The following is a 26,747-nucleotide window of genomic DNA, read 5'->3' on the forward strand; positions in this document are numbered from 1 at the left end:
GAAAATTTATTATCACGAATTTTATGAAATTATATATTATTATTAAATTATATTTAATAATAATTATTTTAAATTATACAAATTCATATAAGAAAATTTATTAGTTATAATTATTTTAAATTTTATTAAATCATATATTTTAATTAAAATATTTTTAATATTAATTACTTCAAATTATATTTTATAGTATCATATATTATGATTTTAGCAAATTCATATAAGAATGTTGATTATTAAGAATTTTATTACATATATTTTAATTAAAATATTTTTAATATTAATTACTTCAAATTATATTTTATAGTATCATATATTATGATTTTAGTAAATTCATATAAGAATTTTGATTATTAAGAATTTTATTAAATTATATATTTTAATTAAAATATATTTAATAATAATTATGTTAAATTATATTTTATAGTATCATATATTATGATTTGAGTAAATTCATATAAGATATTGATTATTAAGAATTTTATTAAATTATATATTTTAATTATAATATATTTAATAATTATTATGTTTAAATATAATTAAATGTTCTATTATTGATATTAATAATCTTATTAAAATTTAAATAACAATATGAATAATTATTTACCCAAACAAATTTATGCTAAGGGTATTCTAGTCATTTTAGTTTTTTCCATTATGCTATTACAACTCTATTCCATTCAACCAAACACAAGATTACTATTACGCGTCTATTCCATTACACTCAACCAAACAGTTGATTTGCTATTACACCTCTAATCTAATACAACTCTAATCCAATACAGTAAACCAAACGTGCTCTAAATCTTAAAAGCCCAAAGTGTAGAAGGAGTGAGAGCATATGTAAACCAAACAAATTTGCCAATGATAATAGAATAAAAAATGATGGTCTCCACCCACCCCCAACAACATCTGCTGATATTTTATATATAATAATATATATCATTTCCTCTCCTCTCTCTTCATTTTCCTCTTTTTTTCTTCACTGTCACTGTTTCTCATCTCTCATAATAGAATAGAGAATAACCCAGACACATGGGAAAGCCAGATAAAGAAACTTTACAAATCTTGTCTTTCTAGCAGTGTTGATTCACTGCACGAGAATAATGCATTTTTTGTTTTTTAAAATTGTAAGTTATTCACCATTATATTCCTTTCCTTCTTTTGTTTGTTTGGGCTTCTACAAATCGAAAGAGCTTCGTAAAATTGTTTTTTGTTGGGAAGGTTTTCGGATTGGATTTTGGTGTCGAAATGTGGATGGAAGGGTTGGTTTTATTGGTGGTAAACTCGATTGAAGAATCGATAGAGATTAGATGAGTTAGTGTCTACTTTTTAGATATTTAATGGAGCTCCTAATCCGCTTTGGTTCAACAACCGTAGTCAGATTTGGTTTTAAGCTTCGATTTGCCGCCATTATATTCAAGGTAAAGTTCCCATTTCACTTTAATTTCTTTTTTGAAAAAAAAAAAACTGTTTGAATAGTAAAAGGGTTGGAAGGTGTATACTTTTGATTGTGGAAATAAGTAAAAAATGTTGCAGAGCTTTTGGTGTCAAGGACAAATTAGTTCGACAAGGAAGAGATATTTCGAACATTACTGTTTATATGTATATCAAGAAAAATTGTTTGTTTGTTTCTTCGTATAAAGATGTTTCTTTTTGGTACTTCATAGTTTTATTTATATTTAGTTAATTCGTCGTAATTAGTTTCCTTTTTGGCTGCGCTTTCCTTTTCTGGAAGGTGTTTACTAAGGATTAGTTGTTGGTAAAAATGTGAGCTCTCAGTTTAATGAAATCTGAAAAGTAGCTGGAACTCATACATTTACTGCTTTTTGCTATATCCCCAATTTATTACTTTTGAGTTACTTGAAGTTGAAATTTTTGGGGTCAACGTCACATCAAGTAAGCTAAATCGGAGCCCATGATTTGCAAAAAATTAATCTTTGTGCCGGTATTAGCCACTCGTCGCTCTGTTTTATTAGATCCGTTGTTGCATAGAGTTCTTCGTTTTTTATTTTGGGGTTTCTTGTTTGTGCATTTCCCTTTAAACTCAAGCTTTTCTGGTTTCTTCTGCAGATTTTATTGATATTCTTATGGTTTGAAGCTTCTACTGCAAAATTTAGGGAGAATCATCTGCAGTGGGAAGTCCCAGAAAGAGGAAGTAGTGAAAACATTGTCTCACATTCATGTATTCATGACCAGATAATTGAGCAGAGGACACGACCAGGTCGTAATATTTACTCGGTTACCCCTCAGGTTTATGAACATTCCGATATCCCAGATCATGTCCACCACAAAGGAAGGTCGTTGCTTGGGGTTCCTGAATTGCTTGGGCATACAAAGGATGCTAAGCAACCTATAAGAATTTATTTAAATTATGATGCTGTTGGTCACTCACAGGATAGAGATTGTCGAAAAGTTGGTGACATTGTGAAGGTGGGTCCTATATGTTTCCTATAAACTCCATATTGCTGGTCTGGTCATGGTTGTGAATCTAATGTTGGATATTTGATGTTTGTTTGTTCGTTTCCAGCTTGGGGAGCCTCCTGTTAGTTCTCCTGGATTACCCTCCTGCAATCCCCATGGTGGTCCTCCAATTTATGGTGACTGTTGGTATAATTGCACTTTGGATGATATATCCAGGGAGGATAAACGTCATCGCCTTCGCGAGGTTTTACTTTGTATTTGCAAATATGTTTTCTTTTCTTTGAGTTATGATTAATCAAATGCTGACTTTCAAAAGAAATTTTGTGAAGGCTCTAGGACAGACAGCTGACTGGTTTAAGAGAGCCTTGGCTGTAGAGCCTGTGAAAGGGAATTTGAGATTGAGTGGATATTCTGCATGTGGACAAGATGGAGGTGTGCAACTTCCACGTGAATATATTGAAGGTATCTCATTGCAGTTCCATTTCTTTGTTCAGATTCTACTTTCATCTTGAATGTGGCCTGTAAGAGTATTTTCCTGTTAGGTTTGTTCTTTTGTATATGTTAAATCTTTAAATTTTCTTGCAGAGGGTGTTGTTGATGCGGACTTGGTCCTGCTTGTGACTACGAGACCTACCACTGGCAACACTTTGGCATGGGCGGTAGCATGTGAGCGTGACCAATGGGGCCGTGCAATTGCTGGTAATTTCTTGTTTCTCCATCTCTAATCGTGGAATATGTTGCTGTCATGTGCAGTAGAAATCTAGAATCAGAAGCAATGGCCAACTTCTGTTTTGTAGGCCACGTGAATGTTGCTCCTCGACATTTAACAGCTGAAGCAGAGACTTTACTTTCAGCTACTCTTATCCACGAGGTTTGACGATTTTATTTTCATTAGCATAGAAGGATAGAAGGAAATTTCATGTCCTAAACACCCTTCTAATCTTGTTCCAGGTTATGCACGTTCTTGGCTTTGATCCGCATGCTTTTGCCCACTTTAGAGACGAGAGAAAAAGGAGGCGTAGTAAGGTAATTGCTTGACATCTAGAATTAATATGCCCTTGATAAACTATTTGTGTGATAATCTTTCTGAAGTCAAAGCGCAAATCCTCAGGACTTGTTCTTTGCCTTTGGAAATGGTGTTTGACTTCATAGTTGTATGAATGCTTTTGAGACTCTGTCGCTTATGTCTTGTCACTACCAATAAGAAAAGCCTATGTTTCTTATTGTGTGAGTATTTCATGGATGTAATTTAGAACCTCACTATCACACGGTCATTTCTGTGCAATTTGCAGGTTACTGAACAGAGCATGGATGAAAAGCTTGGAAGGATGGTAACTCGTGTAGTGCTTCCACGTGTTGTCATGCACTCACGACATCATTATGGGGTATTGTTAACTTCTCAGTTGTGCTGAGTTTTGTGGCTTTAGATTACTGAAAAACAAAATAAGAAAATCAAACAAATAGTTGATAGTTTAATTGACAGGCATTCTCAGGAAATTTTACGGGCTTAGAGCTAGAAGATGGGGGAGGACGTGGCACATCAGGTATTGACTTCTGTCCCTGTTATTTTTGTCTCTTTCCACTTTATTGAGGTGCTGGTTTGGGATTTTTAACTCTTGGAAACCATCTAGAAACTAGTGTACAATACATAATAAGGTTCTTAATTGAAGATGCAGCACTTTGGTCCTAAATGCTTGAGTGATGACTTGGCTGCAGGATCTCATTGGGAAAAGAGGCTTTTGATGAATGAAATAATGACAGGATCTGTGGATACAAGATCAGTGGTTTCAAAAATGACTTTGGCTTTGTTGGAGGATAGTGGATGGTATCAAGCTAACTATAGCATGGCAGATCATCTTGATTGGGGTCGCAACCAAGGAACTGATTTTATTACTTCTCCTTGCAATCTCTGGAAGGGGGCTTATCATTGCAACACAACCAATTTTTCTGGTTGTACGTATAACAGGGAAGCAGAGGGTTACTGCCCGATTGTAACTTATAGTGGAGACCTACCTAAATGGGCTCGGTATTTTCCTCAGGCTAACAAGGGTATTTTTCTCATTTGGTTCTTTTTATCTGTCTCATTTATGTTTTGAGACTGTCTGAGCCCTAGAATTATTTGTGAAGATTGAAGAATCACTGTATTGACATGAAATTTCGATTAGCTCACACATAAAGAAAGTTATTTTTAATGTTGGTTTACATCAAAATGTACTTCCTAAACTGATGCTGATGTTCGTCATGCAACTCAAGTATGCTAGTCAATGAAATGGTTTCAGATATGGGCATTTAGTGGAATACCTTTAATGGTTATCAACATAGTTGGATTTTTAGTTTGGTCCTTGTAAGGTATATGAACTTCTATTTTTGACCTTTGCAGGTGGCCAGTCTTCTCTGGCTGATTATTGCGCGTACTTTGTGGCTTACTCCGATGGATCTTGTACAGATACTAACAGTGCAAGGGCCCCAGACAGAATGTTAGGTGAAGTAAGAGGGAGCAACTCTAGGTGTGTTTTGACCTTATAAACTTCTGCGGGACATAAACTTTTTTCTTACATGGGACACAGTTTGACCTTGTAAGGCAATGGCTGATGAATTTTCTTTTGTGATGAATAGGTGCATGGCTTCGTCCTTAGTACGTACTGGTTTTGTACGGGGTTCTATCACCCAAGGAAATGGTTGTTATCAGCACAGATGTGTAAATAACTCTTTAGAGGTATGGATTGGTGTTTGTGTAAAGGCAGCCTTATAGCTTGAGAGTTATGACCTTTGTGGGCTGTCATTGTATTTTTTTCAAAATATAGTTCTTTGGCAAATGTTGATTTACTGCAATGTCCAAATTAAAACAAATCTTCTTTCAGTCATGCCATGGCTGAATGAAAATACCCTTTTTATTTATAACATTAAATGTTAAATTTCGAGCTTAAAAAAAGAGTTAAATTTGGCAAAGAAGCACTGGCTCATTTAAATAATTGTTCTTTCTAGGTTGCTGTGGATGGTATTTGGAAGGCATGTCCTGAAGCTGGTGGACCAGTTCAGTTCCCTGGATTTAATGGTAATTTTGATCTGCTAACTTTTTAATCAATAAGATCCTATCTATATGCATTAATAATATCTTTTGATGTTTTATCTGTAGGAGAATTGATTTGTCCTGCTTACAACGAACTCTGTAGCAATCGCCCTGTTTCTGTGTCAGAGCAATGTGCCAATTCTTGTAATTTGAATGGTGACTGTGTCAATGGAAAATGTCATTGCTTTCTTGGATTCCATGGTCATGATTGTAGTAAAAGTGAGCTCTCAAGGATCCATCTGTATTCCATTATTTAGACATCGTGTTAGACAAAACCTCGTATATGAACTCTCTTCCTAACTAATCCTTTTCAATAAATTGGTCTTATTTTCCTTTGTCCTCTTGTCTTATAAATTCCAGGATCTTGCCCTAACGATTGCAATGGGCGTGGAAAGTGTCTGTCAAATGGGGTTTGTGAATGTGAAAATGGCCGTACCGGAGTTGATTGCTCTACAGGTATAGTGTTATAAATATTTATGTTGGAAAATATTCTTATAGTTACTGAATAGTTATTTATTTATGTAACTTTTGGAGTATACATGTTTTATTCTATCCTATTAATGGTTTTCTGTAAGTTTCTGTGTTTGTGGAGTAAACTTTGAGGGTTCTAGCTTGTGACATCGTTGACTGCTGCTTCAACATACTAATGCATTCATAGATACCTTTTCATGCCTGCATGAGGGGATAAATACAGTCAGTCAATTAGTTCCCTTTAATTTTCACTCATACTGTTTTACTTGGAATTTTATGCAGCTGTCTGCGATGAACAATGCAGCCTACATGGTGGGGTCTGTGACAATGGAGTTTGTGAGTTCCGCTGCTCTGACTATGCAGGCTACACATGCCAGAACAGCTCCACACTCCTCTCCAGTCTTTCAGTATGCAAAAATGTGTTGGAGAGGGAGTTGTCTGGGCAACACTGTGCACCCAGTGAGGGAAGTATATTGCAGCAGCTAGAAGAAGTTGTTGTCATGCCGAATTACTACCGTCTGTTCCCTGGCGGTGCTAAAAAATTATTTAATAATCTCTTCGGGAGCAGCTACTGTGATGCAGCTGCGAAGCAACTAGCCTGCTGGGTAAAGTTACTCATCCCTGCTCTTCTATTTCCAAGCATTTTTCTTTCGTAGTGCCTATTTTCTCCATTTATAACCAATCTCAGGAGCTCGACCCTAAAAAATGCTTAATCTATATGACACTAGATTTCTATCCAAAAATGTGATAATGATGGGGACAACAGATTACGAGTATGCCATTCAGCATGTCAGTCATATAATTTAGCATGTGGAGCTTCACTAGACTGCTCAGACCAAACACTTTTTAGTAGTGAGGAGGAAGGTGATGGCCAATGCACCGGCACTGGTGAGTTGAAGCTTTCGTGGTTTAACCGGTTGCGAACTAGCTTATTTTCAAGCAATACATCTTTGAAAAGAACATCTATAGAATGTAGTCAGTCATAGGCTCTTAATTGTTCTTCTAATTTTTGACTTGTAATTTTCTAGGATTCTAGCATAGTAAAGGTGGCACATAATACTGTGTCCCAGCTGTAGAGTTTGTTTGTGCTTGGCCCCAAAATCAATTAGGAAATTTGGACATCATTGGGCTTTGAAAGATGAAAGCCACTTGTAGAGAAAACAAACCCCCCCCCCCCCCAAAAAAAAAAAAAAACCTCATTTACTGTTGGCCGAAGGCCTTGAAAGGAAAGCGAAATTCTCATTAATTTTGTACTTATCTTAGTATGTCCTTTCTCTTACGATGCGCAAAACTAGTTCATTTTAGTAATACAGGCGGTAATTGTTTCGTAATTTATTCAGAAAAAGGAAAAACAAGTACTCTTTTATTTGTTTCTAAAGCAAATTTATGGTTCTTCATTATGAAGTGCAAAAAGGAGTGACGTAATAACCTTAAATTAAGGTTTTAAACACCTTTAAAATTGGTTTCATCCATAAGAGAGTTTTTTATCCGTTTGAAGTAAAAAAGTAAGTCGAGGTTTACTTGGATTCTCGTTAAAAACATAAGAACAACAACACTTGTATTTGTCATATTTTCAAAAACCATGCATCCTCCATAGAAGCTGTGGCTCACGCAAAGCTTATGACTTGTCTTCTTATTTCTCGGTTCTTGAATATTCTCATTAGATTGGTGAATAATGCTTTTCATATTCGTACACTAATTATTTTCTCACCAAACAAACCAAACCAAACCACAATCTTTATATCTAAACATAAATCCTTAATTAAAACCTAACTTTGCATCTATTCTAGACAGATGAAGCAAACTATCGGCTGGAGTGTTTTTAACTTTAAAACCTTGCAATCCAATCAGGGTTAAACGATAGAGTGATAAGTAGTACCAAATAAAACATGGGTTATCAATCAAATCAAGATCATGTTCATCAGCTGGTTGGACAAAATGTGATCAGATAATCCGCCCCGGTGCAAGTCATGGTACTAGTGGCGTCATCGTAAGCATAACTGTAAGCCGTAGGGCATGCATTTTTGAACAATTGTGAGTACTTCGTAGGTGAGCAAGTCTGAGGCGTACCATGTGCGCCAGTGCAGCAATATTCCGGCAAGTTGAAGGCGGCACAGGCGCTTTTACAAGCGACGACAGAACCTGAGTCCATCATCTGTAACTCGGCGGGGCAATTTGTGTTGAGGTCATTGACGCAACCTGCATATTGGCAAGTCCCTGTACCACCAACTGCCTTGACTGCTACGGCCATGTTGTAACCATCTACGAGACTAATGTCATAAAAGTCCTTATTGTCATGTCCATTAAGGGTGAACTCGATCAGGGAAACGGGTGGGATGCCACCGCCGCTGCATTTTAACGCGCCACCACAGTCACCGGTTACACATTTGCCTGAGCCAGAGTTATCGAAATTGCAGCCAGTTCGACCCCAAAAGCGACCAGACCAACCAGGTGGAGGCTGGAGTCGGGATGATGAACCAGGAGCCAATACAAAACCACCATCACCAAGGGGAGGGCCATTTGCGGTCAGGGAACCAGGCCATACTGTGAAACTACAACGATTTTCGAGTGTAAAGCTTGTTGCTGAAGAAAATATCGCCCCTGAAATCGTTGTTATAAGCAAAGTTCAGTCAATGTTATATATTTGAATAAAAAACTTGAACCGTCGACTGAGCATTGATTCTAAATACTCATCTTCAAGTGGAAAAGATAAAAGCTTTTATTACATAAACCATAAAATAAACAATGGAAAAGAAACAGAAAAGAATAATGTTCTAATGCAAATAAAGGGAATGCATTTACCAAATGAGAAGAAATTCAGTAGAAAAAGAAGATAAATCCCAGAGGAAATCGCCATTACTGCTTTGTGAAGAAGCAGAGATTTGAGAAGAAAATGGGAAGGATTTAAAGTGATTTGATGCAAGGAGAATTGGGATGATGTGGGGAACTACATAGAATGTTATCGTATTTATAATAGGCCAGTTCCCCATAAATTTTGGTTGCAAATATATAAAGGTCGCCCTATCTTTTCGTGAACAAGATTAGATTGTTTTTTTGAAAAAAAAAAAAAAGAACAAATTAACAAGATTTGATTTTTCAGTTTTGAAAGAACTATCAAAAACTTTACATTTTCTTTTACACATTAAAAGTTTTAACCCTATCTTTTCATGGTGGGTTGGGATAGTTCCAATTTGAATTTCCTACAGGCCTGGCCATAGGCGTAACAGGTTGGGACCTTAACCAAGAATCGAGGTCCAAATCTTGAAAGAGTCATACAACATATATATGTTCTTTCATTATCTTGGAAATCAATCAATAAAATTGCCTGAATTATTAGTAAATTTTTCCAAAATACACTCTTTACTTCATCTTTTTACTTTTTTCATTCACTGATTTAAGCATAAAAGTGGATCTTCATAGACAAATGATTTAGATTTTAGAAAAAGAAATATCCAATGTTATTATTATTGGGCATGATTAAGAGACAGTTTTAAACATACATAGGATGCAGAGAGAAGAAAGGGATTAAAGAGTGAGACGACTAGGTTGATTGGTGATCATGGTGTGTCGTGAAGCAACATAACATAAGAGATTTGATCTCACAAACGTGGCCAACATCAGCACAACCTCCCATTCCCAACACCCCCCACAACCCCCACGAGCTGCCTTTTCTATATTTTCCACCACCATTCCCCATTAGCTTTCTTAATTAATCCATAATCACCCCCTCTTTAATCTCATTTTAACTCCACCCAAAATCCCTTCTTTTAATCATTATTATGGGACTTAATCATTGCATTTCCGGTAATATATTTCTTGGGTTTCGACTTTGTTCTCATTTTCCTTCAATCCAAACATGAAACACTTCTCTGCAGGTTTGTTTCCTTTTTTGGCATATTGATACAGCTGATCGAAGCTTGTCTGATAATGCGGTGAATGGCAAACAACATCGAATCTAAATCTTTTGCAGACATTGCCATGTTTGTTTTTGACAAGGAGACAGCAGAAGATACCTCCCTTAACCATAACCTCTTTTAGCACCATAATCATAATCCTAACCCTAACCCTAACCCCAAGGGCTGAGATTAAAAACACATAACACGGAACAAACAAGTGATGCAATAATGGAGTTGGATGGGAACAGAGGAAAACCTAACACATGCAAAATAAAGTTGACAATAGCCGGTAAAAGTGTCTCATTTGGCCACACCCTGATGATGAGAACTCAATAACCAACTTTTAATTACCTTTCAATCCACTTTGATTAAAAAATTTGACAATCAACTATTACTTAAAAAACAATAAAAACCCTTTTCCAAGGATATGAAATGTGTGAGAAACGATTTCATATTTGGTAGCTACGGATCGTATCATGAGGATTCATTCATTTCCCTAAGAAGAAAATCCCGCTAAACCAAACCAACCCTTAACCTTCAAATTAATTAGGAAGCAATCAAGGCATCAGTTTTATACAGTAAACTCGTGAATGAATTGGATTGTTGGATGAAAATAGCGATTCTGGCAAACATCCTTGAAGCACAGGTAGGTAGAAATAATGAACGTAATCAATTTTCAGTCTCTTTCTAAAATCCAATCGTTCATTTGATACTTCCCCTGCTGCATGTTTAAGCAATATAAGGTTGATGACAGATTACTGCCATTCCTTTTAGGAGCCTAACTTTGCTTTCTATGTTCCGAATTCAATTCATTTGCATTCTTCAAGTCTTACCAATTTTAGACATTCTTGAGCTATTTTTTATTAGACTGTACACATTCTAATCTAATCATTTAGTATCAATATTGTAGCGATAATGATTTTTTATTAGTTTTGTCATTACCTTCAGCAACTCCAATGTCATGTTAGGCTTGTTTAAAATACGTGTGTGGATTAAATTGTAAATACTTGTATTTACCTCATATATATATATATTTTAATTGTCAAATCTAAATCATCTATGTGATATGTATAAACGGATTTACAAATTAAACCGATATTTAAAACCTAAATTGATAATTTAGCTAATAAAAAGACGAGATTGATATAATTTTGAAACTTTTACAATTCAATTAAACGTAATTAAAAAATATTTTACAAAGTTAACCTTAGTTATGTAAAAGGATGAAGTGGATGCATTGGGGTTGGACCTAAAAATTTTAACAATGAATCTGGCCCGTGAGCCTCCCATATAAGTGGTTTTATTGGCGCTGTAAAGGACCTATACGATCAAAATGAAGGTGGAGTCTTTCTTTCACAAACTACTTTGAGACGGCCATCGCATGATTTGGCTGTTGATCATAGAGTTCTGCAGTCTGCTTCAAGTACTAATTTTGTCCAAAGTACGTATGGGCTTCAATTGTTTTTTTCTTGTTCAAGTGGGCTTCAATTGTTGCTATCACTTATCAGTCATGTTTGAGATGAGGCCCCATTTGATCGAAGAATCCTGCACTCATCTGATCCACCAGTTTCAAGATTTTTAATTTTTTATTGCGGCCCCATTTTGTTTGTAGGACTAAAGCTGTAAGCCATTAGGTTTCTCGGCTTAGAATTTAGCGCCTGTTTTTTTTTTTTTTTTTTGTTCGAATAGATAATTCTGTATAAAACATTGCAATCAAGGAAAAGAGTCCCAAGTTTCAAATACATTAAAATAAAATCCAAAACATACATATTAAAGAAAATTGTATAAAAAATTAATTAAAAATTAAGCCATAGAGAAAAATGCTTGATCTTTAAGACATACAAGCCATGATAATGTTGGAAAAAAATTAGATTTCTTGAAAGCTTTGAGGTATATTCTCAATTAGTAAAGGTGAATATTTGAATAATAAAATTATTGTTTTATATTCTACTCCATGAGATCTTTATAATGGTATATCATATGCTCAAAATGGTTGAGTGATGAATGAGAAATTGATGCTCAAAGTAAGCTACTTGTGAATTATATTGAGGAAAATAGAAAGTTTAGTTTTACATCGGTTAGTTATCAAGTGTGAAATATGTATTTTTCAAACTGTTCTCTGGTGATAGATGAAGGCAATGCTACTGTTCGTTGATCACCGCAGCCATGCTCATCTTGTTGTTGCACCTTGACAGTCGACCAACGTTTCTCCAGCACTAAAAGAACGGCTTAATCTATCTTAAGAAAACTGTCAAAACATGCCTCAACTATCAGTATAATATTTCAATCTAATTTTATTTTCTATTTTTCAATTTATATATATATATATATATATATTGTTCTGGTTCGATGTTATGATTTAAATAAATAAATATTTTACATTACTGTAATTTTACTAACGTTTTTACAATAGATAATTAACGTCACTTACTAGAACAAATTTTTTAAAGTGACGCATTAAATCCGACACCGATAATATTATTCTTCCCAAAAAACCTACTGATCATCTTCATAAGCATTAAATCTTTCAAATTAGATATAAAGAGACAATAAAATGGAGAAGACGAGTTTGGGGCCTAGTGAACATACAGATTCATAGACTACATTTCCTGAATTTGAACGTCTACATTTGTGAAATTACTCAGAAGCTCTTGATGGCGTCTTCATATATGACAAAAGGTAGGTCAAGCATTACCAATATGAAACCTTATTATTAATTAATTATTTTTTCCATAAATTTTGACTTCTTTTAATTTTATGAGTGAAAAAATGCATGAAAAAAAAGTGAATGTCATTGATTCCACATCTAAACAAAATGGGGACGTGTGCTTGAACTGAATCAAAAGCTCTAAGCTCCTCATAATAGGGTCAGGCTTGCCTGGGTGTGTTTCCATCTTCCAAGCATTAAGTGACCATCAATGTACGGTTGAGTGACATAACATGAAGCAGTTTTTGTGCAAGTTGTTGCGGCTGAAATGGATAATCTTGGCCTAGGATTAACGAATGCTTAATACTATTAAATTATTCAAAAATAAAATAGGCTATTTCTTTCACTGATTCGTATAATACTAAGAACCATTTGACATGAACCATGGTCCACGCTTATGTAAACTTTGGTGTGCTGGAAACTTCAGTCGCATGGTTGAAGAAGCTTCTCTGTAAGTAGATGAAAATACACATATTTTATGTCAAATTGTTTGATCTTGCAGATAAAAAGAAACATTTATTTCTTTTAATGGATTAAATCAAAAAGAGGAACACGCAAAATTTCAACACCAATAAGATTTTCATTTATTCAAAAGGGTTAACGAGTTTGGACCCATTGTTCGTCCTGTTCCATAATTGTACTGAACTGAAACACGGTAGAATATATACCTTTTATAATACTTTTGGGATGACTTTGGATCCAAAAAAGAGACAGATATGATTGAAGCATGTGCTGGGCAGCTCATTTGAGCCGACTTTTATGACCACTCTGGTCTGGGAGTTTGTCGGTGACCTTAGAATCTGCTTTTAAGTGTTTACCAAAGCTTAGGTTTAAGCGTTTGATTTAAATTTATATTAACATTTGCATAATTATTTGATAAAAATGGAAATTCGAATCCTTTATTCTATGTTTTATCCCAGCAATATCATATATCACTGCCTTGCGCTGCATGTTACATGCATATCCGTATTACAGCGGCATGTTACAGGGATGGGTCGATAGTGTGATGAATGATGATGGCTATGATATGGGAGAATGACTACCCCCATTATTTCCCTAACTCAACTCAACCCCTTCCAATTACTATGTTAAATCGTGTATACATTTATGCCAAAAGTTGGTGATGACAGGCAATTACTCATCCATCAATAAAGTTCAAAATCACCAAAAATTTGAGACACCACCTTAAAACAAAAAAGTATATAATCAAGTAATAAAATCTTAACCTTTCTTCTTCTTTTTTTCCCCCAGTTGTGCGTGATAGCTGATAATATATATATATATATATATATAGCTTTTTAAATCAAATAGTATATCTATTTTAGCTACTTGTTTTGAATATATATATACACATTCTTCAAGCAAGATTTTCATTAAAACGATTTCACTCTATGATGGCATCTCATATGCCAAGGTTCAAATCTGTTCTCTTAAAAAAAAATTGCAATGTACCAAAAAAGTTATGAAGATAGGTGATTTTCAATTAAGGATTCAATGTTTCTTTTTGTGGGGATGGAAGGTAGCAAATACATATAGAAGAGAGCATACTTGGTTACAAAGCATAATTGTTTTGCTGGTTGATGAACCATTGTTTTCTGGGACTGCGATTCTTTACCATATCTAAATACTTAAAATGTTCTTACAATGAAGAAGCATCAACAACCCTACCATATTGCTTTAATAGATTTTTATTTATTTCATTTTCTTAAACTTCAATCAAAATATATGTCCATGTCCATGCTTTCTTTAGTAAATACAATGAAAGCAAAAGCAATTTCATTTATTTAGACAATAATGAGGATTTATTCATAAAATACGGGTAAAAAGAAAGAAAATGCTTTTCATATCAATTTTATAGTTTATGTTTAGTTAACAAATACAATATATTTTATTAGCACTATACCGAATATTCATTAGGAAATTGAGATTTCATGTTATTCAACGTAATCAACCATAGTTATACAAACCTTTGCTTATTACTAAAAACATACAAATATATAAACTATGACCAAAACCTCAATTAATTTGTTACCATCGGAGAGAAACTCTAATTCTTTACCAAAATGCAAAGCTTTCTTTATTGAGTGAAATGAGGAAATAGCATTTGAGAGTTGATGGAAAAGGATGTAGGACCATAGCGTGGACCCCTTTGAATACATATATATAGAGAGAACAAAATTCAACACATTATGCAAAGCAAAGCAAAACAATCTAGAATCAATGTGAACACAACAACTTCCCCTCAAAGAAAATTCTAAGACTAACCAGCCACCTTAAAAAGTCCCCTTCCGTAACCTCATCCTTCAGCCTTAGCCACCAATTTGCAGCTCACCCTTCCCTGTTTTCAAATCCTCTCCTGAAGTCCTTTACCGTACCCTCCCTTTTTCACTAATGAGTAAACCACCACGCTTTGATTTGCTCCTTGTGTTACTCTTCACTGTCATTGCCTTGGCCTCTGATAGTGTCACCGCTACACCAATAACCCAACTATTCAAAGAAGCCCCACAATTCTACAACTCTCCAGATTGTGCTGTGCTGGTTGATGAAGATGAATCAGACGGTGAAGCCTCCATCTTGTGCTCGGATCAAGCGGTTCATGTGGCAATGACTCTTGACACGGCTTACATCCGGGGATCCATGGCGGCTATTCTTTCGGTACTTCAACACTCCTCTTGCCCTCAGAACATCGCCTTCCATTTCGTAGCCTCTGCCACGGCCAACGCGACGTTTTTACGCGCCACCATCTCTTCCTCCTTCCCATACCTCAACTTCCGGGTCTACCCTTTTGATGACTCCTCTGTCTCGCGCCTCATTTCGACCTCCATCCGCTCAGCTCTGGATTGCCCTTTGAACTACGCTCGAAGCTACTTAGCCAATCTCCTTCCTCCATGCGTCCGCCGTGTCGTGTACCTTGACTCGGACCTCGTTCTCGTCGATGACATAGCTAAACTCGCCGCAACCCCACTTGGAGACGACTCAGTCTTGGCCGCACCAGAGCATTGCAATGCAAACTTCACCACCTATTTTACCCCGACGTTTTGGTCTAACCCTTCTTTATCCTTAACTTTCGCGAACCGCAAACCCTGTTACTTCAACACCGGAGTTATGGTAATCGACCTTGATCGATGGAGAGAGGGAGACTACACCACAAAGATTGAAGAATGGATGGAGCTTCAGAAAAGAATAAGGATTTACGAATTGGGTTCTTTGCCACCATTTTTGTTAGTTTTCGCCGGAAATATAGTGCCGGTTGATCATAGATGGAACCAGCATGGGCTCGGGGGAGATAATTTTAGAGGTTTGTGCAGAGATTTGCATCCTGGTCCGGTTAGTCTTTTGCATTGGAGTGGAAAAGGGAAACCTTGGGCGAGGCTTGATGCTAACAGACCCTGCCCTTTGGACGCTTTGTGGGCACCATATGATCTCCTGGAAACTCCATTCGCTTTAGATGCTTGATTGAATTGAAAGAAACGGGAAATGCTTGTTAATTTGCAGCTGGACTACAATTGGTTAGCTGCCAACTTTTCTGGGCAAGTGTTAGTTTGCTGAGAAAGTGACGGAATCATCAAGAAAGGGTGGAAGCGTTATGATGGAGGAGAAGAATGGGGGAGATGATAAAGTTGTTTGTTGTAGATTATAACAGGTATTATATTATACTGCATATAATCTTTTACACCTTGAACATGATGAAATTTTTTGTAAGAAGAATAAGGAGAAGAAAATCCAGATAATGAGTTCCTGAGATCTTCATTTCGGATGTATGGTGATTACTGCAATCAAAATCTGTATAGTGAATTTTCATGATTATTATTATTTGTTTAATAAATATAAATATTGGCTTAATTTGTACATAATCAGTTTCTTGCTTTCCTTTTAATACTCCATGATTTTCAATTTTCCTTTAGTACAAAGCATAATACATAAGTTTTTATTCATATCTAATCTTGTTTATAGTACATGTAGTAATAAATTATGATTGCCAAGTTCTGAAAAAAGGCTCCGTCTTTCTTCGACCTAAATCCTGGAACATTAAGCTTTAGTTGGGCAACGATAAGAAATTGGTTTCGACGTATAAATAGAAATTTATAATTAAAATGCGATATGACATAAGAAGACCAAAATCTTTCAAATCTAAAATTGAAATTCGTATTTAAATGGGTGGAGTTTGTCTTTTACGTGGAAATGGCTGGAAAGACATGTGCCAGCTGATGAGATTCTTTTATGATTAAGTTTTCATAGTTATATTCAAAGAAATGGGATTTGGAATGATTATTTTTTTAAAAAGAAGAAACAAAAATCAGTATTGGTCTGCGGTTCAGTTAATTACTTGATTATGTGAAATAGGCGTTAATGCCAGGATTCTTTGTTACATTAATTTTGTGACATGGAAGACAAGTAAAATGGGTGTCGGTAGATTAAGCATTCTGGGAGTACATGAAGGTCATTGGACCTTCCTTGGTTACCACGTGGTAAAACTTGCAAAGTTGTGAAGATCGTACGGCTGGGATGAGGAAATTTTCAAAGCGTGTAGGTCCAGCTTTTCTGAAGCCGGCCTTGTACGGTGAAAGCGAGTAGCTCTTTAAAATGATTTTGGAAACTGTTGCCTGTCGACTCAATTTTTGTTTCCTTTTTCTGAATTCGCTTCTTTTTTTAATTCCTTGATTTTAACGCGTTTTTGTGTTTTATTAATTAAATATTTTTTAAAAATAATATAATTTTATAATAAAATATTTTTCTTTTGAAATTGATTCTTACACATAAATTACAAAAAAAAGAAAATTAGGTTTTTGATGCCATGGCAGTTCTCCATATGATGCCATGTGACATTCAAATCATTTTTTTAATTATTAGTATGGAATGTGTTACGGGCTTTCAGTTTTTTAATTAATACTTTTTTACTTTAATTAATAAGCAGCATTATTGAAATCAAAACTAAAAAAGAAACCTAATATACAATACCTACAAAAAGTAACATAAATAAATGTATGAATATGTTAAATTGATATTAATATTATTATCGGTCAGGAAGTCATAGATTCAAATGCGTTGAAGCGTATTATTTTCCTATTTAGGGTTATGAATAATTCTAGATATTGTATAAAAATTTAAAATTGATCTATATGAACACATATTAAAGTTTAAAGACTTATTTAAGTGTAATAAGAATATATTATATAAAGAAATATAAATTAAAGGTTAATGCTATTAGGGAGTTATTTAGGTGTCAATTCATTTTAATGCTTTATTTGAGTATCAATTAAGTTACTAAGTGTGATAAAAATACAAGAGATTATCTAAATAAGGCGGCAAAGTTCAAAAGTTTTTTATATTATTATTTAAATTTTTGACTAAGTTGATGTTATTTCAATGGGGTCATGGAAAATTATACTGTTTTTAATTAAAATAATTTATATTCTTGAGAATATTTTAATTTTATTAAAATAAAAATAAAATATATATATGATGAGATTTAATCCCGAATCAATTACATTAGTAAGATCTTTAATTTATCACTTAGTTAAAGCTTTATTTTGCTATAAGGAAATATTTAGTACACTGCTAGTCGAGTTTTTAGATTTCACAAGTGTCTTATAAGGGTATAATAAAATTTTAAAAAATAAGAGACACATGTTAGTTTTAAAGTTGTTTTGTGGAATAAAAAAAGTACCTTGTCAATTTATCAAATACTCCCCTTAATTTAATTATGCATACTTTATTACTTCTATCAAATGTATATTTATACTACTATTTAAGCTCTTGACTAAGTCGGTGTCACCCTCAACCGAGTCACCAACTCGGTTGAGTTGTACATATTTCATGTGTTATTATTAATTACTTTTAAACTATATGTTTCATTATTTATTATATATTATTTTTAAACACACATTTCACATTTATGTTCTATATTTATAGTTTCCATGTACATATACGTGTGATAAGATTTTTAATTTTACTAACTTCTCTCAAATATCAAAATTTATATATATATATATATATATATATAAATGAACAAATAATATGTTAACCATTATTATGATTTAGATATATCCTACTTGCCAAAATATGTTCATATTCTTAAATGAGATTAGTAAACGTTTTGCCAAATACATATAATTTATACTATTATTTAAGTTTTTATTGAGTTGGTGTCACAAGTTAGCCAAGCATCAACCAAGTTAGAAAAATTATGGAACTATCATTTTATAATTAAAATAAGTATATTATTCAAGAGTATTTTAATATTTTAATTTTAATAAAAGCCAATAAAAATATGAAAATGGTTAGATTTGAACCCGTACTAAATGAATTAATAAAATATTAAATTTACCACTTAACCAAAATTTTATTTTAATATATTTTATATAATATTTTACTAATAATTTTAGTCTATTTTAATTTAATATCGTTACATATTTTATGTGTTGTTATGATTAATTAATTTTAAATTATACGTTTCATTGTTTATTATATGTTAAATTTGTGATTTTTACACCTACACATCAGATAAGATTTTTATTTCTAGTTTTCTATTATATATTTTGGGTTTTGATTTCTTTTTGTTTTATCTTCTAAACCAAAATTGGGATGTTTTAACACAATAATAATTGCATGAAAGTTTTTTTTTTTAATATGAAAATTACACACATGACCAATCTTTGTCAAGGTAAAATCAAGGACAAGTTGGTCTGTCGTACAAGAATAAATGAGCTTTATTGCTAAATATCAATTCTGGTGATGTAACCATGGATGCCCTTTCCATAAAGCAGTGGTGCTGCTCAACTTTGATTTTATAGCAATGTCATTCTAAAAGACTTCAACATTAATTACTTAAAAAAGAGAGAGAGAGAAACTTGGATCCACAAATTGTAAACTGCTACACTGTTCGATACGGACCACATTGAAAGAACAGTCTAAACTCGGTATCTAATCGTCTTCACCTTTTGTTAGATGAAGCGTTACATTTCAGCAATTCAATTTCAAGTTCTGTATTTGAATGAAATAAAAAAAAAAGATGTGTTACCAAATTCCAATGTATATATAAGCTGACTTCGGTTCTGATACAAAAAATTCTCTATGACTTCATTTTCAAAGCTTGAAATGAACCTCCCTTACGTCTGATTGCCATTGAGCATGTTGGAAATGGACCTCCCGTGTGTCTGATTGCCATCACGAGTAAGATATAGTGGAAGCTCTAAAGCATTTCATGCACGTATCATCATCAGGGAATGCATGATATGCAACCAAAGCTTGAGTTTCCATGATAAAGAAGAAAACAAGGATGGCCAATCTTTAAAATCATTCCCATGATGAAAGCCATCCCAGTTAGTGCCTTAGTTATGACTTGCGAGCTTCCATCAACATAGTTTCAAATGCGAAACATGAATTCTCTGATGCTTTAGGATCTGAGGACTCTATCAAGAGCATTCTGTTTAATGACGGCTTAAAATCAAGGAACGGACACACGATATGCATCATTGCATGAAGCTTGGTTATCTCCATATATGTATCTCCACATTTCACATCATCCTAAGCAGCCAAAAGTTTCATAGCCTTCTCTTTCTCTTCTTGCTCACGTAGGCCACTCACCAATGCAGAATTGGTGGCTAAAGATGGGGAAATCCCTTCTTCTATCATTTTTTCTGTCAAACTAGAGGCTTCAAAAGTTTTACCTACTTTAAGATATCCATCAATCAATGTATAATAGGTAACAGCATTAGGAGCTAGCCCCTTCAATGGGAGCTTATCGAAAAGTCTCCTTGCTCGATCTAGATTTCCTGATTTACACAGTCCATTAATTAGAGCATTGTAAGTAACAATGTTTGGTTTAAGATCCACTTTCAGCATCTCATCCCGTAACCTGAATGCTTCATTAACATCACCTGAGGCTGAATACCCATGAATCAAAGTGGTATACGTGAAATTGTCCGGATTGAATCCTTGTTGCAGCAAAGCTAAAAAAAACCTTCTAGCATCATCAACTTTCCCAGACTTGCACAATCCTGTAATAGCTATATTATACACCACATTGTTGGGCAGAGCAAAACATTTGGCATTTTCGTCAATAGTATTAGCAATGTTCTGAATGTTTAGGCAACTAACATTGGCCCTCAGGCTATCCAAACCAGTGTGAGCTAAAAGAGGATCAGTACCCACCATCTTCTGCAGGAGTATATTTGCATCATCTATCCTGCCAAGCCTGTATAGGCAACTGACTACTTTGCTGCAAATCTTTATGTTGGGTGCAAACCCTCTCTCAGTCATCTCAAAGAATATGCCAAAAGCTTTATTCAAGTTTCCTACATCACACCAACCGGAAATCAGAGCCCCATACGTAACAAGATTAGGGGCTATTCCCCGGGTATGCATTTCAGTAAGAAGATCCCCTAATTTACTCAGTTTTCTAGACTTGAAAATTCCACTAATAAGAGAATTATACATTCCAACTGTAGGAAGAATTGCTTCCCTTTCCATCTTATCTTTAAACTTAAAAGCTTCATCAATTTCTCCAATTCTACAATACCCATCACTCAGGATTCTATATGTTATTCCATCTGGTAAGCACCCTAGTTCCATCGTTTTTCCAAATATCTCTTTTGCATCATCCATTTTCCCAAATTTACACAGTCCATTAATCATTGTATTACAAACAACCCTATTTTTGGAAAAGCCCCTTGCTAAAATACTTTTCCAAAATCCTAAAGCACTTTCAACATCTCCCATCTTGAAAAACACCCCAAGCAGTGTACAACAACCAACCTCATCAGGGGTCAACCCTTTTTTCAGCATCATACGCCAAAGGCACAAAGCATCATTAAAGGCACCTGCACAGCATAAACCCTTGAGAAGGGTATTGTAAGTTAGAACACTTGGTTCAATTCCTTCTTGAAGCATTTCATCACAAAGCTTGAAAGCCTTGCTCATATGCCCCACCCTACAATACCCGTCAACAAGAGTGTTATAACTAAATGAATCTGGCTTTATTTTCCAATCATCCATACACATGAAAATCCTCTCTGCTTCATGAGTTTTACCGACCTTACAATACCCGTTGATCAATGAATTGCAAACAAACAAATTCGTCTTCAGTCCCATTTTTAACATCTCTTCTTGAATCCTTAAAGCATCATCAATTTTACCAACTTTACAGTAACCATCTAACAGCACACCATAAGCATAAGCATCTACCACCATCAACTCCTCTTCCATCTCTTTAATCACCTTCTCTGCTTCTTCCATCTCACAATTTTTACAGTAACCTTTGACCAACATTGTATACGTTACGACATTCCTTGAAATCCCTTTTTCAATCATCAACTTCATCACCTTTTTCGCTCCCTCCATATCTCCCAAGCTAACAAACCCATCAATCAAACTATTATAACTAACCACATTCAAGTCGAAACCTGAATTCTCCATTTCTTTCACAAACTCTACCGCTCTATTTACTCTCCCTTCCTTACAATACGCATTAGCAATAATGGAACACGTAAAAACATCTGGCATGATCCCAATCCTAATCATCTGCTCATAAACGAGTAAAGCCGTGTAACTTTCTCTATTCTTAACCAAATTACTCAGCAAAGAATTACACGACTTTAAACTAGGGACACGACCGTACTTCCCCATATTATCGAACACATTCAGAGCATCCTTGATCAATCCGTTTTCAGCAAAAATTTTCAGTAACATATCGAAAACCAAGGGTGAAAATCTAAATTCATTATAAACCCTGACGATTTCATTCCAAATTAAATAAGAAGAGCTATTGTTCTTACATGAAGCGACCAGTTCGGATAAATACGCTCTGGTTTCATCGTACATGCGAGCTCGGGACAAGATGTGGACGATTTTGCAATACGAAGTGAGGTTGGGCCGGAACTTTTGTTGCCTAGAAGCTAATTTGAAGAAATACAGGGAGGATTTTGGGTTTAATTTGAGGTTTTGGAGGACGGAATCGAGGAGGTCATCGGAGAAGTCGAAAGAGAGGTCGTTGAGGGCGTTGTAACGGCCTAGGATGAGGAGTCGGGTGATCCTGGAGAGGATTTCGGGTCGGGCAAGTTTGTATTCGTCCCGGAGTTTCCAGTAAAGAGGAGAGGACGCGTGGAAGGATTTGAGTGGGTGGTGGAGATGAGAAAGTAGAGGAGGACGGTGGAGACGAGAGTGCCTGAACATTGGTTTAAAGTTTCTCAGTTACGGACTAATATCAGCATTTCCGGCCGCCGGCGATGAAACAGATATAGCATTCCGAGGTCATGGGTGATGAGCGATGACCGGGAATATGAACAATTTTTGTAGCCAGCAAATTCTGCTTCAGTTTTCATGACTGGAATAGAGAAGATATTAGGCATTCGAGTTGGACACGGTAGTTGAAGACTTGGAAGTCGATTAGGTTCGGTTGGGCCGTTTGGCAGGAAATGCAATGGGCTTTTGGGTTCGGATATACGTTTGTTAAACTGAAAACTTAAGAATTTTCCGACAAACATATGGGCCGAAGTAAAAGTAAGTTTGTTTGTACTTTGTTGTTAGGATAAATTATCAAAAGGGTCAGTTTTGTTTGTCTCAAGTTATATTTTAGTTATTTATATTTAAAATGTTATGTTTTAATCACTTACGTTATTATTTTGTTACGAAATGGTCACTCTACCTTAAAATCAGTTACCTCACAAACAATAGTCTAACGTGACAGTTAAAATGAGTTTTAAATGCCAACGTGAATGTCCAACCAACTAAATTAATTGATTTTTTAATTAAATAAATTAAATAAATTTAATTTTATAAATTAATTAAAGGAAAATGTTAATTTGGTTTCCCGAAAAAAATCAAAACTAGTCTAAGCCCTAAATTCAAAAAGCCCTTGGTCTCCTTTTTCTTTTAATTTTCGTTTCCATTTTGATTGAAAAAACCATCCATTTTCATATTCATCTTTGTTGAATTGAAATAGTAGCAATCCAATTGAGTACTCCATCAATCGTTTGGATTTATTTATTCAAAATGGAAAAACAAATGATCGATTCAATGGGGAGTCTAAGCATGGATTACAGTCAAAATTGAGTGCAAAAATAACTTAACAAAAGTGACCATTTTGTAACAAAATAATAACGTAAGTGACTAAAACGTAACATTTCAAACATAAATGACTAAAATATAACCTGAGACAAATAAAAGTGACTATTTTAGTAATTTACCCTTGTTGTTATCTTTTGTATTGTTTCTGTCTAGCGGGAAACTCGGATGAATTTTGCATGGTTTGCCACGGCTTGCTCTAACAGGTTTCAATCCTGTACAAGGATTTTACCAAAGACTAGTGACTGAATATTCACACATTCATTTTTTTCTGGCATGGTTTGAGCAAGTACAATAGATTCATTTTAAGAGTTTAATGATTTAAAAAAAAAGAGTTAGAAATCTAATTAAAATTTTTACGAGATTAATAAAAATTTTCAGAAGTTTTAAGAGCTTAATTAATTTATTTTTAAAAATAAAAGATATAATGAGAGTTTTAAAAAATTGATCAAAATTTTCTAAAAATTTTAAAAGATGAAAAATTTCCAAAATTTTGTAACAACGGTGGCCCCTGCAGAGATACATACATAAATTCCTTTGGTTGATAAGCTTTAGCTATGTGTCTCGCGATTTACACTTCCCTAGCCTACCAGTTAGTGCTAATATTGAGAAACATTGTACAGAAACTGTTCTTAAACTTGCAAACAAAATTTGTGTTTTGCATATTTGTTGTTTGATTGGGGTAGAGATTTTGACTAATTCCTACTAGGCTCGAGAAGTAAACACCGCCCACACGCCCCATAAACTAGGCAAAAGTAATGGTCCTTGTAAGCTTCAATGATACTGAAACATGAATAGGATTTGATATCCAAATCCCATGTCCCAGTCCACACGCTATCTGGAATCACGGGTTTGTTCTGGACTGTGGATCCAATCATATTTTGACATTGTATGAATACTGCTAACAAGAGTGTGTCCAGGAGCAGCATATTTTAAGTTACAACCTGGGACACTAAACTAATCTAAGTGGATCCTTTAAAAATGTGAAATTTGTTTTGTTTCTTTTTAACATAATATGAGGACTAGTTCTTGCACTTTTGCTAGTTTGATTATTAAACTAATGAAGCAGCCTCAAAGAGTGGACAAAAACAACTTTGTAGCTTTCTTAGGGCGTTGCCATTTGAGTCAACCAAACTCTAATTTATCTGTATTTTTTTATGATCCTTAAAACGCGTTTTATTCCAGCATTAATCCCTGCAGGCAGCAACTAGCAAGCATTCTTCAAGTTCCGTCTCTAACCAACAAACCATGTGCAACTTCACCATGAATCTGTTCCTTTTATGCTTCCTCATACTTGATGTTTTCATTCTATACATAAATGCTCAACAAAACTACTCAGGGAACTCAGCTTTGGAGTGCGATAACATCGATGAATCAGGCACTTCTTCAGCATTTCTTTACACTTGCAATGGCCAAGATCGAAATTGCCAAGCCTTTCTTATCTATAAGGCTCAACCTCCTTTTAACTCAGTTCCCAGCATTTCGGTTCTCATGTCTTCGGACCCGGCTGAGATTGCTAGCATCAATAATGTAACTGAGGATGCAAAGTTCCCAACCGGGAAAGAGGTGATCATCCCTGTAAGCTGTTTTTGTTTAGGCCGGTATTATCAGGCAAACACCACGTTTAACATCTCAAGCATCCATGGCACGTATTATACTGTAGGAACTGAGGCATACCAGGGATTAACCACATGCAGTTCCCTTATACGAGCTAATCCACAAAGCAAATACAAATTGGTTCCTGGAATTGAATTGAAAGTTCCACTTCGATGTGCATGTCCAACGAGTAATCAAACCGAGAGTGGAACAAAGTATCTAGTGACTTATTCTTTCAGCTTCGGGGATGCTATTGCAGATATAGGTGATAGATTCAATGTGAGCAAAAAGAGAATTGATGATGCAAATGGTTTGGAAGAGTTGCAACTTCCTAACCCTTTCACAACAATCCTAATTCCTCTGCCAACAGCACCTTCAAGCTCCCAAACCATAATTCACAAGGATCAGCCACTTGATCCACCTCTTCCATTTGAAGAATACTCGAAAAGCAGCAATGGATTGAAGCAGAAATTGTATGGAGTTGGAGTTGCAGCAGGTTGCTTTTTGCTTCTTCTTATCATCATCTTGTTCACTGCTGTTAAGTTCAATAAGAAAAAGGACGGAGTTCTTCAAATTGGCAATGAAAGAAGTACAAATTATGTATTACCAGCTGACCTCCGTATTGAAATTGCAAGATTCGACCGAGGTTTAAGAGTGTTTACATTTAAGGAGATCAAGAAGGCTACATGGAATTTCAGTTCTAAGTATAGAATCAATGGTTCTGTCTATTCAGGCAGTTTCGGTGGGAAGATCCTGGCTGTTAAAATAATGAGACGAAATGCATCCAAGGTGGTACAATTGCTGAAGAACATCAATCATTTCAATCTGATCAAGCTTCAAGGTGTATGTGAAAACCATGTAGTTTTCTATCTTCTTTTTGAGTATATGGAAAAAGGGTCTCTAAGGGATTGGCTTTGCAATCAAAGCGCTGACGAGGTTGGATGCTGGACGAGGAGGATTCAGATTGCTTTGGATGTTGCTAATGGGCTTCACTATCTTCACAGTTTCACCAAACCTGCCTATGTACATGGGGACATCAACAGCAGCAATATTCTGCTAAACGGTGGTTTAAGGGCCAAAATTGCAAACTTCAGCCTTGCAAGAGAAGTGGCGAGTGAAACGAGCAGTGTCACTTTTAGAACTCGGGTTACAGGGACTAGAGGTTATCTGGCACCAGAGTTTGCACAGACAGGTCAGGTTACTTCCAAGATTGATGTCTTTGCTTTTGGGCTTGTGCTATTGGAACTGATCACCGGAAAATATGCCACCATTACGCAAGATAGAAGAGAAATACTGCTATTCAAAACCGTTGTTTCCATCATGGAAAAAGATAACGCAGAAGCTGAGATCCATTCCTTCATTGATCCTAGGCTAAAATGTGAGAGCCGGACAGAGTTGGCCCTGCGGATGGCTCAATTAAGCGTAGCCTGCTTGACAGAAGAACCAACAAAGACACCATGCATGGAGGAAGTAGTGTCAGTTCTGTCCAAAATGCGAGCAGATATATGTAAATAGGAGCCAT

General features: G+C 35.1%; 5 protein-coding genes across 6 annotated transcripts; 3 read left to right on the forward strand and 2 right to left on the reverse strand.

Annotated features, from left to right (window-relative positions):
* Positions 1 to 962: 962 nt before the first annotated feature.
* LOC105769136 (uncharacterized) lies at positions 963 to 7,208 on the forward strand. 2 transcript variants are annotated; one of them, XM_012589588.2, is made up of 17 exons: positions 963 to 1,421; positions 2,071 to 2,430; positions 2,528 to 2,665; positions 2,751 to 2,883; positions 3,007 to 3,120; positions 3,219 to 3,292; positions 3,373 to 3,447; positions 3,714 to 3,806; positions 3,905 to 3,965; positions 4,138 to 4,470; positions 4,802 to 4,928; positions 5,038 to 5,137; positions 5,407 to 5,476; positions 5,558 to 5,710; positions 5,852 to 5,947; positions 6,245 to 6,567; positions 6,691 to 7,208. In XM_012589588.2, exons 1-17 carry the CDS (start codon positions 1,341 to 1,343, stop codon positions 6,946 to 6,948), a joined length of 2,589 nt encoding a protein of 862 aa, XP_012445042.1. In that variant the 5' UTR covers positions 963 to 1,340; the 3' UTR covers positions 6,949 to 7,208. The 2 variants fall into 2 exon arrangements, with proteins under 2 accessions (XP_012445042.1, XP_012445043.1); XM_012589589.2 differs by lacking the exon at positions 963 to 1,421 and adding an exon at positions 1,744 to 1,945.
* A 361-nt stretch (positions 7,209 to 7,569) lies between these two features.
* On the reverse strand, positions 7,570 to 8,933 carry LOC105769138 (pathogenesis-related thaumatin-like protein 3.5). Its single transcript, XM_012589591.2, has 2 exons — positions 8,765 to 8,933; positions 7,570 to 8,563 (listed from the first exon to the last, which is right to left on the reverse strand). The coding sequence occupies exons 1-2, from the start codon at positions 8,817 to 8,819 to the stop codon at positions 7,884 to 7,886; spliced, it is 735 nt and encodes a 244-aa protein (XP_012445045.1). The 5' UTR covers positions 8,820 to 8,933; the 3' UTR covers positions 7,570 to 7,883.
* A 5,832-nt stretch (positions 8,934 to 14,765) lies between these two features.
* On the forward strand, positions 14,766 to 16,419 carry LOC105769137 (probable galacturonosyltransferase-like 1). Its single transcript, XM_012589590.2, has one exon. The coding sequence runs from the start codon at positions 14,957 to 14,959 to the stop codon at positions 16,019 to 16,021; it is 1,065 nt and encodes a 354-aa protein (XP_012445044.1). The 5' UTR covers positions 14,766 to 14,956; the 3' UTR covers positions 16,022 to 16,419.
* A 2,986-nt stretch (positions 16,420 to 19,405) lies between these two features.
* Positions 19,406 to 22,894, reverse strand: LOC105769291 (putative pentatricopeptide repeat-containing protein At1g19290). The gene has a single exon (XM_012589819.2). It carries the CDS (start codon positions 22,736 to 22,738, stop codon positions 20,093 to 20,095), a length of 2,646 nt encoding a protein of 881 aa, XP_012445273.2. The 5' UTR covers positions 22,739 to 22,894; the 3' UTR covers positions 19,406 to 20,092.
* A 1,968-nt stretch (positions 22,895 to 24,862) lies between these two features.
* On the forward strand, positions 24,863 to 26,740 carry LOC105769292 (protein LYK5). The gene has a single exon (XM_012589821.2). The coding sequence runs from the start codon at positions 24,878 to 24,880 to the stop codon at positions 26,738 to 26,740; it is 1,863 nt and encodes a 620-aa protein (XP_012445275.1). The 5' UTR covers positions 24,863 to 24,877.
* The last annotated feature ends 7 nt before the right edge of the window (positions 26,741 to 26,747 follow it).

This window comes from Gossypium raimondii, chromosome 5 (assembly GCF_025698545.1).
Source record: "Gossypium raimondii isolate GPD5lz chromosome 5, ASM2569854v1, whole genome shotgun sequence".
Lineage (NCBI taxonomy): Eukaryota > Viridiplantae > Streptophyta > Magnoliopsida > Malvales > Malvaceae > Gossypium > Gossypium raimondii.